The 15,399-nt window shown below is 39.3% G+C and overlaps 1 protein-coding gene across 4 annotated transcripts in view; it reads right to left on the bottom strand.

The window, feature by feature from the left end:
* Window positions 1–316: 316 nt before the first annotated feature.
* The window catches only part of ELOVL2 (ELOVL fatty acid elongase 2), a 60,713-nt gene continuing 45,630 nt past the window's right edge, over window positions 317–15,399 (bottom strand). For 3 of the 4 annotated variants that reach the window (XM_017957559.3, XM_009204445.4, XM_017957558.3), the window contains 4 exons: window positions 10,944–11,115; window positions 6,578–6,702; window positions 5,990–6,124; window positions 317–3,407 (listed from right to left, as the gene is read on the bottom strand). In XM_017957559.3, the coding sequence (XP_017813048.1) occupies window positions 3,282–3,407; window positions 5,990–6,124; window positions 6,578–6,702; window positions 10,944–11,115 (558 nt within the window). In that variant the 3' untranslated portion in view covers window positions 317–3,281. The remainder of the gene's footprint in view (window positions 3,408–5,989; window positions 6,125–6,577; window positions 6,703–10,943; window positions 11,116–15,399) is intronic. The other variant, XM_003897054.3, reaches the window with a different exon arrangement.

Raw genomic sequence — 15,399 nt, forward strand, 5'->3', positions numbered from 1 at the left:
AACAAATGCAGTGCTCCTCCCCAGGTGGTTTTATATAGCAATTTATTTGTTTATTATTGCCTTTATATCCTCTGCTAACCTTAAATTTTTCTTGTGAATGGCCTTTTTTTGAAATAGCTTAACTTGGTATGTGAATAGAATGTAAAGGTAATGATATAACCCATTGCTCACTGAAACAAGAGAAGAATTAACGTCTGAAATTCATTGCTAAACTAATGCCTTATTGTAAAAATAACCCCCAAGTGATAGGTCATTTCGAGTACCATGCAGGCATACATTTTAACTGCTTGGAACCAAATAAAACTCGCAACATGCATTTAGTGTAAAAATCAATTTATTATACAACAATCATAGAATGCTTTTTATCTACAAAGAAAAATGGCTTCTCCAGCCTCCCTGTCCACTCCATTCATGATACTATGTTCTTAAGATATAATTACTTTTGAATGAAAACAAAATGATATCCATATTTTCCAAATAAGGAAGTCCCCAGAAACATTCACAAAACGATACGGAAATATGGAAAGAACTAACATGGACTCTTAGATACAAAAGGCTGTTCTGCCCATCACAGTAAATACTGTTTTGCCTTAAAATAAAAATAAAAAAAAATATTTCTCAAATGCAGGGTTGAGGACTTTACCCTGTAACATGCCTAAGTAGTTCAATATATGATTTTGATGGCTTGACATTGCTATGTTTAATTCCATTCAGTTAACATTCTATTTTGTTAGTTTAAAAAACTGGGGGAATTATTAATAGATATGCTTTACAGTATTTAACTATTTTCATTCCCATGAGTAAGAAGAAATTTGAGAGAAAACATTTTCCATTTTTTTCTTTAATAGATTGTAGAAATATTAATTTTTCAATAGTTTTAGAAAAATCACATTAAGCATTTTGGTTTTTTGAAGTTACAACACTTAACAACAGGTTAAAATGTTTACCTGATTTATTTTTTGTGGTTAAGATTTTATAACTGTATTTTTTAAATTAGCCCTTGAATGGTTTAAGGCTCTACGTGTTTTATGAAGCTTCTCTTGAATTAAAGACCAAATTGGAAATGCACATTGTGAATGAAACCTCTCTAGTCTCTGGCATTAGTTTGAAAGTATCAACTACCCACATTTTTCACTTTCATCGGAGAGGTTTCAAGCTGCCTTGTAGTTCAAGCTGCTTGACTTTGTCTGCTGAAGGACAGCTCCCTCCTTGCCATACAGATATGAAGCCCTGGAAAACATCCAAAGTGGCAGGTATGCTGTGCACTGAGACCGCAGGGCCTCACTGGCAAGTAAGAATACGCTGAATGTGATGACCAGTGAGTATATTAGACCAGTCTAAGTCTCATTTTCACCTGGAACACACTTTGGTAAGAGATTTTAGCCTGTATTGAGACCTAAACTGAACTAAGGTCCAGTTTTTCCAAAGGGCTTTCTCCTTGGTCCAACTTGTGTTTTGTCACAGAGGAGCCCTAACAGTCATGCTTGAAGCTAGCCCTTGTTTTAAAATGAAGTGCTGGGAGAGAACAAGACAGTACAGTTATAAGGTGATGCAAGATGGAAATGGTGATGGAGCACCCTAGAGCAAGTCAGTTTCAGAAAATGATTTAGAAAGATAAATGGAAGAGTCAGGGGCATCAGACAGGAGACATCTGTTCAACAGAAATGGGTTGGCCGCACTGAAGGGAAGGAAGCAGGTGCAGTGCATCACCCTTGAGACTATCCTAAGCATTAGGCGCCTTCCAAACAATATGCCCAAATCCTAAATGCCCAAAGTTTAAAACTAGAGCTCAGAGGGGAAAAAAGCCAAGAGAGAAAGGCACTCTGGACGGTAATGGGTGGGGACGGTGGTGGAAATGCCTTTCTGATGTGCGTGTATTTGATGTCAGTGTCAGGACCTAAAAACTTATTTAAAAAAATAAAGTAGGAGAGAAGATGAAGTGTCTTCATCGAAGTTGGCAAGTTTTATTTTATAGGATATAAATTAATCTTCAAAAAAATCTTCAGAAAATATTCTTTGTTTCCGTTCTTGGTAGAGTTTGGCAGTAAGTAACCGCCCTGCACTTACGGAGAAAGGAAATACTCATTAATACTTTTGTCTGCTTTTGTGCTTGCTTCTCAGTAGGGATCGCATATACCTGGGCAGGGAACGGGAGTGCTGAGTTTGCCAAACTGGCATTTCTTATCGTGGCTCATGACCAGCCCACGGCTCAGTGCTGGAATCTTTCCAAGCTACTCCGTGTTTTTCCTCCCAGCTTCAAAAACTGAACCTGCAAAGAGTGACAACAGGTATCTGAGGTAATATTCAAAAGTAGGCTCACAAAAAAGAGTTGACGGATTCAGTGCCTGTTTTGCTCCCATCACTCTGCTAATTCTGATTTATACATATTCCAGCAGCATGTGTGTTCAAAGAAAGAGGTCGGAGTGGACTCCAGTCCTCGCTCAGAATGGAAATGGGCAGCCAGATTTGTACACTGCTCGTGATGTGGAGCATGGCATCTTTAGTAATCTAGTAACTGAGGCTGACTGGTACAGGAGGGAGACGTGAACAGATGAATGATGAGGGAAACAGATGAACAATCCTATCCAAAGCCCCTGAATTATGAAAATCTTGCAGAAGCATTTTTTTCTCCTTAAAATAACTAATATTTAAAATAAAAGAAATACCAATTTCATTACCATATCACTAAATTTACAATCAGGAGTGGTTGTGGGAATTTGATAGACAAGACTCTGGCTTAGAGAAGTTTTGCTAGATTTTTCTGTCTTCTGTGTATGATCCCATTTTAATATTTTCTGGGGTTGACTGCTAAAGGAACAAATGGAATGATTATGCACTGGCAATTATTGCTTAATATAGATTAGAACATACCCTGTATTTAGAATATAATTAGCATTTTGTTGTAAACATTTTAATCTGAACAAAACTCTTTTTCTTTGGAGACTTTCTGTGAGAAACCATGCTCCACGTTTCCTGGCTGTGTATGCGTATAAGGCGTTGTAAGGACAGCTTCTGGCGAAAGGTTCAGTCTGTGGGAGGGAGGGCGGGAGAAGCTGCACCAGTTCTGAGGTCCTCAGAGGTCAGCATCACCTCAATGCTGATCAAAGCATTCAGTGAACAGATTAACCTAATAGCAATATATTAATACATTCTGGGTACGAATGATTTATAAACTCAAAAGAAATTAGTTTATCCTAAAACATGTAACTTTCAATTCAGTCTTTGCTTTAAAACAAGCGAATCTGTTAGGCTAGTATATGTGCTTTTTCTGTTACTCATTTTTATTGTGCTTTCTTGTTCATCACTCCATTCGCTGCAGAGAAGTAGGCTTTGGAAAAACCATTCTTCACTTCTTTCCCTGCAGGTGGCTCCTGCATATCTTTCTTCATTGGCTTTTTTCGGTATGTCTGTTGGATGTGTATATTTTGAAGAGAAAAATAAAAAGATTATTTAATAAGACCTTGTCTTTAATATTGCATATAGTTAAAACAGTATGTAATTTTGTTGGGCGCTGGATTTTCTGTTTTTTTGTTTTTTTGAGACAGAGTTTTGATCTGTCGCCCAGGCTGGACTGCAATGGCGCGATCCCCGTTCACTGCAACCTCTGCCTCCCAGGTTCAAGTGATTCTCCTGCCTCAGCCTCCCGAGTAGCTGGGACTACAGGCGCACACCACCATGCCCAGCAAATTTTTGTATTTTTAGTAGAGATGGGGTTTCACAGTGTTGCCCAGGCTTGTCTTGAACTCCTGACCTCAGATGATCCACCTGCCTCGGCCTCCCAAAGTACTGAGATTAGAGGCATGAGCCACTATGCCCAGTTGGGTGCTGGATTTTCTAATAAGATTTCATGTTTGTAATATCATTTTTAAACTTCTGGTTAAAGATTAAAAATAGGGTAAAGACCAAAACAAATGCATGTATTTCAATGAATATTAGAGGTCAGGATTTGTATATTCTGGGGTTAGCATTCAAAGTATTCTGTATTAGTTCCTCACTTGGAAAGATAAAACTTTAAAAAATAATTCAAGTGAAAAAGTGCTGTTATTTTAAAAGTACCAATACCTGGGATTCTGGCTTGATCTAGTTTTTGGCATATCCTTCCTATTCTGACACAATACCTGATCTCTCATCTCATTTTTACTTTTTTTTTTTTTTTAAGCAATAGTATTAACAAGGGTCCAGACTTCAATTATATGCTTGACTTCAGAACTAAGATTCAGTTTGAACCAGCATGTAGGGCTAAGGCTTTGAATGCCATTACCTACTTTTGCTGGGCTATGCGCTTCTCTTCAGTATTCAACACCATGCACCAAATCACTCCCTTAGCTTCCCTTTAATACTCAGCTTGTTTTGGGAAGGTGGGGGCAGGGGTTTGCGCACTCGCACATAGCTTTGTTTGGTCTCATCGTTGATTACTTCTTTGGAAATCTTCAAAGGAAACCTTTATCTCTTATAAAAGACAAAGCCTAGTCCAATTTCAGAAATACAAGACCTGAAAAGCTGTCAAAATTCAGTTCCCACTGTTCCACACTGTATAAAACCACTATGGGGATGTGCACGGTGGCTCACACCTGTAATCCCAGCACTCTGGGAGGCCAAGGTGGGCGGATCACCTGAGATCAGGAGTTCAAGACCAGCCTGACCAACATGGAGAAACCCTGTCTCTACTAATAATACAAATTAGCCAGGCGTGGTGGCCCACGCCTGTAGTCCCAGCTACTTGGGAGGCTGAGGCAGGAGAATCACTTGAACCCCGGAGGCAGAGGTTGTGTTGAGCCGAGATCGCGCCATTGCACTCCAGCCTGGGCAACAAGAACAAAACTCCATTTCAAAAAAATAAATAAATAAAAAATAAAAACCACTATGGGTTAACTTTCAGCAAATGCAAGCTAAAAAATAAAGCACTTTCTTATTTGTCTGAAAAAAATACAGAGTTGAATACAATTTCAAAAGTACAGTTTTGAATATAAATGTACTTTTTTTTTTTTTAAACGAAGCTTTCCATTTCCCTAGCCCACAAAAGAGAGCCATTTAAAATCTACATCCACCTGAGGCCTCTTCTCTGTTATAGCTTTCATCTGTTCTTGTACAATAGCATGGCTTTTAAATTGCATTTTGAAGCTGTCTTCCATTTAAATTGTTAATTAAAAAGAAAATGACACTTGATAAAGAAAAAGTCAGTGTGACCTTTCCACTCTGGTTTGCCTTAAAGGAATTTTTTTCCAAATAAATACTGAGTCTGCAACATCAGGGTAGCTGATAAGGAAACAATTTTTAAGTATGAAATTCAATACATTAAAAACATTGAAGAAGCCCTTGCTTTGCTCCATTCACATTTCCTGGATCTGTCTTACTATACACAGTTTTAACTTTCAGATGTCAGACTTTGGTAGCATGGTACAAATACATACTGCAAATTGAGAACTGTATACATAATCCAATGATATTTTTGATAAAATCTTATGTGCATGCATTGAAAAATGTTTTTTTAAATGCCCACTAGACTATTAACTGTAGTTACCCTTCGAGGAGGAGGGTGTGGAGAGAGAAGTTAGGAATACAAATTTCACTTTGTGTATCTGCTACCTGAATTTATCTACAAGCATGTCTACTATAATATTTAATCAGTAAAATTAAATATATAATGTAAAAGTGCATGATCTAGGCCGGGCACGGTGGCTCACGCCTGTAATCCCAGCACTTTGGGAGGCCGAGGTGGGCGGATCACCTGAGGTCAGGAGTTCGAGACCAGCCTGGCCAACATGGCGAAACCCCATCTCTACTAAAACTACAAAAATTAGCCAGGCCTCTAATCCCAGCTACTCGGGAGGCTGAGGCAGGAGACTCGCTTGAACCCGGAAGATGCAGTGAGCCAAGATCACGCCACTGCACTCCAGCCTGGGCAATGAGAGTGAAACTCTGTCTCAAAAAAAAAAAAAAAGTGCACAATCTATTCTATTTTCCTGCTGAACATTTACATTCCACATACCTGAACGTAAAAATTTAAGAAGAGGATGACTAACGTCAGCATATAGGATGACTGGAAGATGAGACAGCCAAAGGGGAAGCCACACGGTTTCACAACGGCGCTCATGGTGTGCGTGATGGTGAGCACGAACTGCACCTGGGGACGGCAGAGAGGGCATCGCTGTGAGCGAGCCAGGCTTGATCAATTCAGAAATGAACTCCTAGGACTCTCAGAATTATGTAGGAACAAAACAAAGATGCTGAAGCAGCCCCCTCATCCAGAAATCTTATTTGAAATTAGTATGTAAAATTGCCCGTTATTTCCACATGGAAAAGTCGCAGTTAAAATTATTTAGACACAAAGGATTTAACTTATTCATTTGAAAAGTATTCATCTACATTTCAAAGCAAGGAACTTTCCATTATAAGCTAATTGCATGCACAAAGGGCATTTTAACACAAAAAGTTTAATTCTTAAAAGGCCAATTTTGGAAAAAACATAGGCAGCCTCATCACACATCAAAAGCCCTCTGACTTCTAAGAGAGATTTCTATTTCTTTTCCCCATCCATGAGCCACACAGAGAAAAGCTAAAAGAAGGGACAACATACCAGCTGGGCCTGAGTGAGATATTTCTTCCACCAAAGATACTTGTGCATAGATGGGAACACAGAAAGTCCATAGTAGGAGTACATAAGAATGTGGATAAAACTGTTCAGTGTTGGTCCGAAGAAGCCTATAAAAGTACAGTATAAAAATCACTAGTCTTCCAGAAAGGACTGTTCACTCTTCTTTGTCAAGTGAGATTCTCTTTCTGCATCATAATTGAAAATGAATCGCACATATGACATGATCATATAACAAAATCCACACTAATAAATTCCCCAATTACTGTGTCAGTTCCAAGATTCAGCAAAAACTCCATGATAGAAGGACTAGCCTGGCATGGTTTTTCAGAATGCCCCCCACACAGGGAATGCCTTATCTACAAGGTTTTACTGTCTCTTTAACTGCCACTGTCAGCTACTGAGGGAGGAAAAGAAATACTAGCTTAAAGCTGTTGGCAGAATTCCTCTAAAATAGAATTGTCTTTGCTTTAGCTAAACCTTTGATAAGACATATTGACTGTAGAAAGAGCCTTTTGTACATGGCTGAACAGGGTGCTAGAGAGACAAAATATATTGCTTTCATAATTAAGTAAATAAATTCTGTCTGAAAGACACTTACGGACCAGGAGGTGCTGGAGAAAGAATAAGGGAGACAGAGAAGGCTGGGGCGGAGGAGAAACTGGCCAGCGAGACCTTCCCAGTGATTGGCCATGCAGGGACTTTTAGGATGAGTGATATCTAAAATCCAGGCCCCTGCCATCAACCTCATGAAACATCTCTGTAACTGCCTCCACCATGGGTGAATAAGGCTTCAGGAAACCATGAAGAAAGGGTGATGTTCCCTGTTGGGTCAGCTAAGCATTGAAAGGATTTAGCTGCAAGAGGTGAGATGCCACAGATGCATCACTTGTTGGAAATAAGGAAACTCAGTGTTGTGAGGATTTCATCAGTACATGAAAGTGCTTAGAACAATGTTTGGCACAAAGTGAATGCTCTTCAGCTGTCAGCCTGGGATCCAGATGGCTGTTCTGTGAGCTATCCTGTGGTGGGAGAGACTGTGGCATTAGAGGGCCATTCATTGGCCATGTCCCCTTGGAGACATTGCTTTGACTGTAAATTTTTATTTTCTTATCTGGAAAATAGGTATAATAATAACTAGCTCTTAAAGGTTGGGATGAAATTAACTGAGATGATATATGAATTAAAAAGCATCGCACATATGCTGGCTAATAAATCAATTTAAATTCTCTAGCGTGGTTCTTTAATCCTAGATTAGTGATCTGGATAGCTAAATGCAAATTAATAAATAAGAAACAAAAGGTACAATAGCATGCATAGAATAAATTCTCAACCAATACTGGCTGAAATAAACTGTTATGGCACTTGAATTTATATGAAAACACAAACAGAGTTTCAGACTACCAAGCAGCATAGTATTAGTGGTATTTCTTTACCCCCATGACTTTTCATTTCCATCAATTAATGAACCATGAGTAGTAGTTCTTATAATGTTTGACTCCTGTGGAAATACAGCACCTTCCACAGTCACCACTTCACTGTGATACAGATTAAGGCATTTCAAAAAATTGAAAGTCTGCTCTGGTAGGTCACGTCAAGTATCATTTTTCTAATATTCTTAAGCAGAAATTGTCACAGTATTCATGGAACTACGTCTTTACACAGTGATGATTTGGGTTTTAGATGCTTAGTGACTTGTAATGAAACTTGATAATCATAAAAATACTTAACCTTGGTAATTCTCCTCTAAGATTGATTATAGTTGTCCTTCCTTAATAACTAAACTCAAGAAATGGATCTCTATCCGTCTAGGAGAGCGATCAATTCTTTCTTTCTTCCCCCTGCACTCCCAGCAATTTCCTCCCTCACACTCCAGTTTTCATTTGTACCTTCACAGTCACGGACACTCCAAATATCCCTGGGCACTTTTTCCCCTAATATCATCTCTACAAGATCCTAAATCCTAGAACAAAGTCATTTTGACTTAAGTTTTACATGTTCTGATTTTTCATATAGTATTTTAAAATTATTGAGTACAAGACAGTATAAAACAGAAAGTACTGTTCCCTATAGCTCAGTGCATCTCAAACTGTAGGTCATAACTGACCCATTAGTGAATGGTGAAGTCAATGCAGTGAGAATTGTCATCAACTCCTTGTAAAAGTGAAAAAAGATTTAAAAAATATATACTGTGCATCATACAGAGCCAGGGTAAATACTGTTTCATAAAATATCATGCAAAATATAGAAATATGAAGGAGGGCCAGGCATAGTAGCTCACACCTGTAATCATAGCACTTTGGGAGGCTGAGTGGGGAGGACTGCTTGAGCCCAGGAGTTCAAGAACAGTCTGGGCAACACAGACCCTGTGTCTACACTTTATTTTTTTTTTAATAAAAATGTGCTTTATTAGAAGGAAAATTTAAATATAACCAACAATACTGAAAATAATGTAATTGGCATTTATAGCCTTGGTCAAAGTTCTTTATTAAACAGGCATTTGTTTGCTGTTCCATGAATAGTTAACAATTAGTTTATGCAACAAAATAGGTAACTTGAAAAAGTGAGTAAGAATATAGAATTATGAACCAGGAATCAGGGGTTCTTTTGTGTTTTTTCTTGTTTAACAAACACGGCTTTTAAAATAAAATCTGAAATATAAAACAAGTCATCTTCATGTAAAGAGCTCTCTTTTCCTACAAGAAGGTTTTGCAAAAATGTTAAACAGTGTTCTAAAATGTGGCTGAAGTTATACTTTACATACTTTATTTAACTTCTTATATATACATTATCCAGTTAACATAACCACATTTTCATATACAAGTGGGACCATAAACATTCTCTAATAAGACAACACTAGCACAGAGTAATTTTACTCATGTATATATATTCATTTGAAACCTGGTTCCCAAAATGAAATCAATCATTTAAAAGCAAACAACTGCTTGGAATGAATGCCTCTAGACATTGGGTTGTGGGGTCTAGAAGTCATGTAAGAGTATATTGCTTTGGTTGAATATAATTAAATTCATCTTATGTCTACACTTTTTTTTTTTTTGAGACAGAGTCTGGCTGTGTCTCCCAGGCTGGAGTGCAGTGGCGCGATCTCAGCTTACTGCAACCTCTGCCTCCCGGGCTCAAGCCCATCCTCCCACCTTGGCCTCTTGAGGAGCTGGTGGTATTACAGGTGTATGTCACCACGCCCAGCTATTTTTGTATTTTTTTTTTTTTTTGGTAGAGATGGGATTTTGCCATGTTGCCCAGGCTGGTCTTGAACTCCTGAGCTCAAGCGACTGGCCCACCTTGGCCTCCTAAAGTGCTAGGATTACAGGCGTGAGCCACTATGCCCAGCCTTACAAAAAAAAAAAAAAAAAAAATTAGCTGGGCTTGGTGGTATATGCATGTATTCAGCTAATTAGGAAGCCCAGGAGGTCGAGGCTGCGGTGAGCTATAACTACACCACTGCATTCTGGCCTGTGCAGAAGAGTGAGACCTTGTTTCTCTTAAAAAAAAAAAAAAAAAAAGGGCTGGGTGGCCCACACCTGTAATCCCAGCACTTTGAGAGGCTGAGGCAGGTGGATAGCCTGAGGTCAGAAGTTCGAGACCAGCCTGGCCAACATACTGAAACCCTGTCTCTACTAAAAATACAAAAAATTAGCTGGGCGTGGTGGCGGGCACCTGTAATCCCAGCTATTCAGGAGGCTGAGGCAGGAAAATCGCTTGAACCCAGGAGGCAGAGGTTGCAGTGAGCTGAGATTGCGCCACTGCACTCCAGCCTGGGCAAGAAGAGTGAAATTCCATCTCAAAAAAAAAAAAAGAAGAAGAAGAAAATGAACAAATATGAATGATTGCACTGGGTTGTGATATAAAATATATTTCTTATTGTGATTCTCAGTTTTAAAAAAAAGGAAAATCTGGTAGGTCGTTCAGAGATGTGACCTTAATTTTTCAGAATGCGAAAACAAGCAACCCTAAAAGTTGAAATGCCTCAATCTGTTTCACGGGAAAGTGGTGACTGTGGAAGGCGATATATTTCCACAGGAGTCGAACAGCACCTGGGATTGGAGTGAAGCAGCTCCCGCTGGGGTATGTGCCTCTGACCATGGGACATATGATGCGTGGAAAAGAAAACAGTTTTAAATTTAAGGTTCGGCCCGGATTTTGCCTGTATCAAAGACCAGACACTAGAATACACGGCCCCTGGCAGACACGGGCATCCTGCTGGGGCGAGGCCAGCACTCTAGGCCTCCCTTCATGCTCTCCTGATCTGCATGCGATGCTCAATACAAGACGGCACCAGTGGTCTCTAAGAGCTATTCCTCAAAACAGAAGAATTAACAAAATAACTTACTTTGTCCACAAGGTATCCAGTTCAAGACACACCACCAGATGTTAAACATAGAAGCATGATGATATACATGAAGAAAAGTAATCTGACTTGTTTTTTTCCGCAAAACAAAGAAAATCGTGTCCAGGAACTCTACTGATTTGGAGAAGTAGTACCACCAAAGCACCTTGGCTACCTACAGAAATTGGTAAAGGGGAGAAAAGGGTGAGAAATGGCAGTATTCCTGGTGCCACCCCACTGCTCGGCCTTCTGTGTGCTGCCTGCGCTTTCCTGCTGTTTCTTTCTCACTGCTGAAAAGGCAGCTCACCGGGTGTCCTCGTCTCCAGTTTCTCCTTATTTCAAGCAATCCACCCCACTCTAGCGAGAGATGAGTTATTTCTCCAGAACACACGTGTGATCAGGTTACTCCTCTGCACCTGCAGAACCAAGTCCACGACTCCTGGCTTGAACCCAGGATCTCCCATGGGCTTGGGTGGCTGCTGTTCCCACCAGCCTCCTGCAGGCTCCCCACCACGGTGTCCTGTGTGCTGGAACAGTGGCCTGCTTACTCCTCCTGCAGCAATGAAAACTGTTCTCTCTGCTCCCAGCACTCCTTTCCTACTTCAGGTCTGCCATGTTCTAGTCATCCTTTATTATATTCCTCTAAAATGCCACCTTTTCTCTGGAACTTCACCCAAGCCCTTTCCTTTCTCAGGCTGAACTGCTGCTTCATTTGCATTCAAATTACTTTAACTATGGCTCCATAATCAATAGCCATAATAGAGTGTAGCTAGTGTTATGAATCTATCAATAGATTGCAAATCACTCAAAGGCAGAAACTGTCACTCACATTTGCTCAGTGCCTAGCACTCAACAGGAGGTCATTATTGTTTGTTACATTCAATTATAACTTTCCTCTGCTCTTCTAGAGTATTATGTTTTTTGTCTCTTAGATTATCCAAGGGCAGTCCATGACTACATCTTTTGTATCTTTTCCTCAGATGACTAGATTAAAAATCAAGGTGTTATTCATCCTTGCTAATGGTGGGAGGTCATGATAACACATCCTTTCCTTCTTAAGGCCTTCAGTCAGTCTCATCTATAGGAAGACATTTCTTTAGTTAAAGGCACTGTGTTTTTACCACTAACATTAAACATAAGATATTTTTAAAGACATTACATAATAGGAATCTTGAAATTAAAATATCATGCTCTACTGTCTGCTTCCCAAGAAGACCATCATAAGGTGTGGCAGCAACCACCTTAATGTCTGATGGGATAATTAACCTTCAGAAGTATTAAACTACAAATAAATATAAAACAACCTTTAGAGAACTGTATGGTGTCCCAAAATGCACCGGTATGTGGTAATGCATTAGAAATAAAATGTATGCAGAGAAATATCTCACTTTATTTGTATTGCAGTTTTGAAGATGTTTTTAAAATGTCCCACTTTGGGAGGCCAAGGCAGGTAGATCACAAGGTCAGGAGATCGAGACCATCCTGGCTAACACAGTGAAACGTCATCTCTACTAAAAATACAAGAAAATTAGCCAGGTGTGGTGGCGGGCACCTGTAGTCCCAGCTACTTGGGAGGCTGAGGCAGGAGAATGGCATGAACCCAGGAGGTGGAGCTTGCAGGGAGCCGAGATCATGCCACTGCACTCTGGCTTGGGTGACAGAGTGAGACTCTGCCTCAAAACAAAAAACAAAAAACAAATCCCATCTTGGCTTGGCATGGTAGCTCATGCCTGTAATCCCAGCAGTCTGGGAGGCTGAGGCAGGTGGATCATCTGAGGTCAGGAGTTCGAGACCAGCCTGGCTAACATGGTGAAACCCCGTCTCTACTAAAAATACAAAAATTAGCCGGGTGTGGTGGTGGGCGCCTGTAATCCTAGCTACTCGGGAGGCTGAGGCAGGAGAATCGCTTGAACCCAGGAGGCAGAGGTTGCAGTGAGCCGAGATCATACCACTGCACTCCAGCCTGGATGACAAGAGTGAAACTCTGTCTCAAAAAAAAAAAAGGTCCATCTTGATATTAAAGATTTTAGTTAAATGGTTTCTACTATCTGTCTTAATAATATGTCATGTTTAGTTATAGAAAATTTCCAACATTCACTAATGCAGGGAGAATAAGTCAAATGAATACTCAGCATCCAATGCCAAGCTTCAGAATTTTCAGTATAATGCCAATCTAGTTTTTATCAATTCCACTTTCTACCATTTTGGGGAGCAGGGGAGTGGGAAGTATGAATATTATAAGCAAATCTAAGGTATCATTTTATTTATAAATACTTCCAATAGGGAGACTTTTTAACATAACCATGAAGTCATTATGTTGTCTAACAACATTAACGATTCCTTAGTATCTTCTAATGGCCCAATCCACGTTCAGATTTCTCAGTCTCAAATATGTCATTTTTTTCCTAGCCCCCAGAATGTCGTTTTATAATTAAATCACGATCCAAACAAGATCCATCTTCATTGGTTTGAAATGGTTTTTAAGTCTCTTGTAACCAATAACAGTTCTCTCTCTTTGCTCCGCCCATTCTTTCATGTCTTTTATTTCTTAGAAAAACTAGATGCTTTATAAAGAATTTCTAATATTACAGGATTGTAAGATTGTTTCTTAGTATCATTTCACTTGTTTCTCTACACATGCATTTTCTGTTACCGGCAATTAGATTTACAGGCTTGATTAGACTCAGGTGTAATGTTTTTGGTAAGAATATTGCAGAGGGTTCTGTCTACTTCCTACTGCCTCACATCAGGAGATGCATAATTTCTGGCTGTTCCACTGATATTCAGACTGAACAGTGAGTTCAGGTATTGAGTCCAGTCATTATGAAGTTTCTATTCAATTTTCACCGAATAGTTTTACCATTCACAGGTGACTGCTGTCAGATCCACGATATAGTTTGGATGTTTGTCCCCTCCAAATCGCATGTTGAAATGTCATCCCCATTGTCGGAGGTGGGGCCTGGTGGGAGGTGTTTGTTTGGGACATGGTGGCAGATCCCTCATGAATGGCTTGGTGCCCTTCCTGTGGTGAGTTACTGCAAGATCTGATTGTTTGAAAGAGTCTGGGACCTCCCTGTGCCTTGCTCCCTCTCTTGCCATGTGATATGCCTGCTCCTCCTTCACCTTCCACCATGATTACAGACTTCTTGAGGGCCTCATCAGATGTAGATACCGGCACCATGCTTTCTGTACAGCCTGCAGAACCATGAGCCAAATTGAAACTCTTTATAAATTACCCAGCCTCAGGTATTCCTTTATAGCACTGCAAAACAGACTAATACGATCCATTATTTCACTAGGAGTTGCAAAATGGTGATTTTTCTAATTATATTGTTACTTAAGCATTTTTCTTTTCTATAGAGAAGAACTTTCCCTTTTCATCTATTTGGAAATTCACATATGAAAGGCAAAATAAATGTTTAATTCTTTCCCTTTTTCTTTCCTAAAATGAATTGGTGCTCTAACAACCTTCAAAAGGTAACAATAAGAGTTTTTTAAATGAGTATCATTTTAAACTCATGGCTTTTTACATACTTAATGCTTCAGTTCATTCCAGTCAGTATTCTTTTTGATGTTCAACCTGCCCCATTTTTAGGCAGTGGGGTCCCTTCCAGGCAACTCCTCTTTTTGTGACGATCCTCATAGTCCTGGGTAGCTGCTTCGCTTTCTCTCATAGATATCCTGGGTTCATCTTATAAACCTTTCCTGCCCCAAACCGGAAGAGGCCCATTATCTAAGAAACCTAATCTTTTCTGGAGAAAATTCTATTTAGAGAGCGCGATCTGGGTAATCGCTGCTCGTTGTACTGGGCTGTCACAGACTAGGCCTTTTCTGTACACAGAGCTGAAAATTAAATTTTTTTAAAAAAGAATAAAGTTAATTCTGATATTTTCAATTTGAATCTATTATTAATGAGTTTTAGTTTAACTTTTTTATTGGTATCTCTTTTTTTCCATGTTTCAAATCGAAGTGCCTACTGATATTAACATTATATACTTAATTTATCCCATAGTGTACTATCACAGTGTCAAAAAAGCAATACCAATATTATTAACAATAACAAAAGAATTACTGAATACTGTTAAGATATATCTCACTAGGGGCGTTCAGTCAAAAAACTGCTTTAAAGTCACTTGAAATAGTTCCTTGGGTGGTTATGTCACCAACTTAATATGTAGGTATATTCATTTATTTAAGTTTGTTTCCAACTTTTAGGGGCTGGTTGCCTTGCTTTCTTTTTAAATTTAATTTTGTTTTATAATTATGTAAAGCACTTAGTGGTTCCAAAATCAAATATAGCACAAGGTACATTCAGAGAATTCTGGCTTGCCCTGTATCCCCTCTGCCCTATTCCCTCCCCTTAAAGGAAACACTTTTTTTTTTTTTTTTTGAAATGGAATCTTGCTGTGTTGCCCAGGCTAGAGTGCAGTGGCACAGTCTCGGCTCACTATAACCTCTG

The sequence above is a fragment of the Papio anubis genome, chromosome 6 (genome assembly GCF_008728515.1).
Source record: "Papio anubis isolate 15944 chromosome 6, Panubis1.0, whole genome shotgun sequence".
Classification (NCBI taxonomy): Eukaryota; Metazoa; Chordata; class Mammalia; order Primates; family Cercopithecidae; genus Papio; species Papio anubis.